The following is a 2,818-nucleotide window of genomic DNA, read 5'->3' as shown; positions in this document are numbered from 1 at the left end:
CGCCTTGCCCACAATATCTGCTGCATGGTGGTTTTATGTCAAATTGAAAGTATGGTACAAGACGCCAAAGCAACAGAACAAAAAAGCAAAACATATTAACCCACAAAAAAGCCAATGTCATTTCTGTATTTTATTTAAACGTTATACATGTCTTTTCACATGGGATTTCGAGTAGCAGATAACTAATTAATCATATAAATATTAGACCAGTCTGTATTCACAAGGCAGCATATTGTGCACTCTGCAGGCTGAACGCGTTTGAATGGGAGTGTCCAACGAAGTTTATATAATGGTTGTCAAGTCCTTGCACGGGCGACAAATAGCTGCCGAATTGCTGTACAGGCGTTGTCACTGGCACAGCTGCATTTGTTAAATAAGGTTTGGCTGGGGTCCGTGCAGAACTGTGCCATGAAAAGTGTCCTGGTCCTTGCTGAAAAACAGAGTCACTCAGGTTGTGACTTTGGAAGTCGGTTGTCGAGTGAAGCTGGCACAAGAACTCTGAGGGGTCAGGCAAGGCGCCTAGTGGGCCAAACACTGGTTCCGTGACAAAACGGGACTTTGACTGGAGAAAAGTCAGGATCCTGGCGTACTTGGTGTCTTTTGTCTCCATCCTCTCAACTGTGGTCAGGTAGTGAACTAGATTCTTCATACATTCGTGATAGCCGTAGTGGAAATAGTTTGCAAACTCTGCCAACAACTCTCCTGTGATAAAAAAAAGAAATTAGTAAATTCAAAAATGAACTATGCTCTGAAAATGTTTTATATTTTAACACATTAATACACCGATTATTCAGCACATAACCAAATATTGTTTGTCTTAGCACTTATATTTAGTGAGTATGAATGTGGCCAAAAGGTTAAATATATTTAAAAGTAGTCACATACTGAAGAGGAAAATTATCCCTCCCTCTCCACATGCCCCTCTTTTGCCACATAAGACACGACACATACGGCATGATTTTCAAAAGGAGCAAAACAAGAACTAGGTGGCAAAGTGATTTCTTAAAGCTGATTTGGGTCACTATAAGTATACGGCTTTCAAAGGGTTTAGATGAAATGAGCCGTGTATTCACTTGCTGACCCTTTAAATAAATCGAGTGATGAGGTTAAATTAATAAGGCTTTAAAAATAATTTTGCGACCTACCTCTTTATTTTGTCCCCTTTTAAAATCATGCTGATAATACGGCCATCGCTGTTTCTGTCTGTCTAATTGAATATTTAATTTTATGGCTAATGTATATTAGTTATCAAATAGTAAAAACAGACTGTAACTTACGATAATGCACAACAAAGAAAGAGAGTATTATCAAGCGTCTTTACAAGTTGCACTCGTACATACCTTTTTCACTTCCCCTGGGGAAGTCACCGGAATGAAGGGCTCTTAAATACTGCACTGTCATCTCCAGGATCTCTGCTTTCTCCAACTTACCAGAGCTCTGCAATTAAACCATTATATCTTATTACAGAAGATACGAGGAGAAATTTGAGTTGAAATGAGAACCAATCCCTGGGCAAACCGGGAAAGTATGTGATGGGATGGGGAGATGCTACCTGCGACCAATGTAACAGATGTCTCAATATTACTAGCCTACACTGGCAACCCAGCTGTTCAAGAATTAAACAAACGTTTAATGCAACAAATTTTAAACACAAACCAGCATTGTTTTCTCGTATTTTAATGTTTAGTTTAGTTTTACTATTCTCTAAGTATTTCAAACGCGTATGAAGAAAATGAAATATTACTTTTGCACACAGACCGGTAGGGTAGACCATAGTTACCTGCTTTGCAAGAGCCATTGGTACGGTTTTGCCAAGTTCATTAAGGCACCGGTTAATGCGGTCTCTCCTCCTCTTCTCAATCACCTTGTGCGAAACTGGAGCCTTCTGCTAAAAAATTAAATGAAAACATGATTTTAAAAAAATATACAAAAGTCGATCATAAAAATAAACATAGAGTTAATAGCTGTTATGGTACACAGACTGGATGAGGTAAAACCGCAGGTTGTTATGGGATATAAAAATGACTTGTTAAAGTTCTGTCACAATAGATATACAAATATGTATTCTACCCGGCTTATTCGTGATTTTAATTTAAATAAAATAACAACTGTGACTTGCATTCCTTGTGAAACGGGCACCGTTGCTGCACCAAAGCACAATGTATTTCATGATGGAAACACAAACTCGAAACCTCCTAAGATTCCTGCAAATACAGCAGTGACTCCATCCATAGTATAGCCTATCCATTTTTTATACAAAAATCTATTTTTTTTTTTTTTTTTTGACAATTTGAGTGAAGAGTATATAAGGACAACAACATAAAATCTTCAGATCACTAGCAGGGCAAAATACATTAACTTGCCCTGAGTTCGTTTACACTGTGGCATTACTTGTGCTTTCAATATTTTATAGTATGTCATAAACTAATTGTAGCAATTGTAATTTACATAGATAGCTATATCTTTTTACACAAATCTACCAGAATCTGTTTTCAAAGAATACCCACATTCTCAATACAGTGCACACAAAAGTGTTCCTTTACCTTGCGCTCTTTCACCTTGCTCTCCTTCGTCTTGGAGGACATCGTTTTTGTAATAAAGTCAATAAATGGAAAAAAGGAGAAATCGCTAATAGTGAACAGTTCGTCTGTTAGCTGTGGGTACGACCCTAAGTGGACAAGATGGTCTGATGGGCTCGAGCTGAACGATGCTCCTTATAAAGCGATCATTTAGGGCACTAGAGCATTCATAGCCTAAATTATTCCATAGGATTAGAGAGGGTGGCTTTTGGGAAATGTGTGCATTTAGGATCAGTTAA

The 2,818-nt window shown here is 37.9% G+C and overlaps 1 protein-coding gene across 1 annotated transcript; it reads right to left on the bottom strand.

The window, feature by feature from the left end:
• Positions 1–217: 217 nt before the first annotated feature.
• LOC121326723 (hairy and enhancer of split-related protein helt-like) lies at positions 218–2,585 on the bottom strand. Its single transcript, XM_041270146.1, has 4 exons — positions 2,544–2,585; positions 1,781–1,885; positions 1,341–1,437; positions 218–702 (listed from the first exon to the last, which is right to left on the bottom strand). Exons 1-4 carry the CDS (start codon positions 2,583–2,585, stop codon positions 218–220), a joined length of 729 nt encoding a protein of 242 aa, XP_041126080.1.
• Between the last annotated feature and the right edge of the window lie 233 nt (positions 2,586–2,818).

This window comes from Polyodon spathula, chromosome 2 (assembly GCF_017654505.1).
Source record: "Polyodon spathula isolate WHYD16114869_AA chromosome 2, ASM1765450v1, whole genome shotgun sequence".
NCBI lineage: Eukaryota > Metazoa > Chordata > Actinopteri > Acipenseriformes > Polyodontidae > Polyodon > Polyodon spathula.
This window is presented reverse-complemented; position numbering and strand designations above follow the sequence as displayed.

Excerpts from the sequence above, each read along its gene's own strand:
- LOC121326723 (XM_041270146.1), bottom strand. The coding sequence starts at position 2,585 with ATGTCCTCCAAGACGAAGGAGAGCAAGGTGAAAGAGCGCAAG. Across the intron at positions 1,438-1,780 it reads CAATGGCTCTTGCAAAGCAG|AGCTCTGGTAAGTTGGAGAA; the intron begins GTAACTATGGTC and ends GTTTAATTGCAG. Across the intron at positions 703-1,340 it reads CCCCAGGGGAAGTGAAAAAG|GAGAGTTGTTGGCAGAGTTT; the intron begins GTATGTACGAGT and ends TTTTTATCACAG.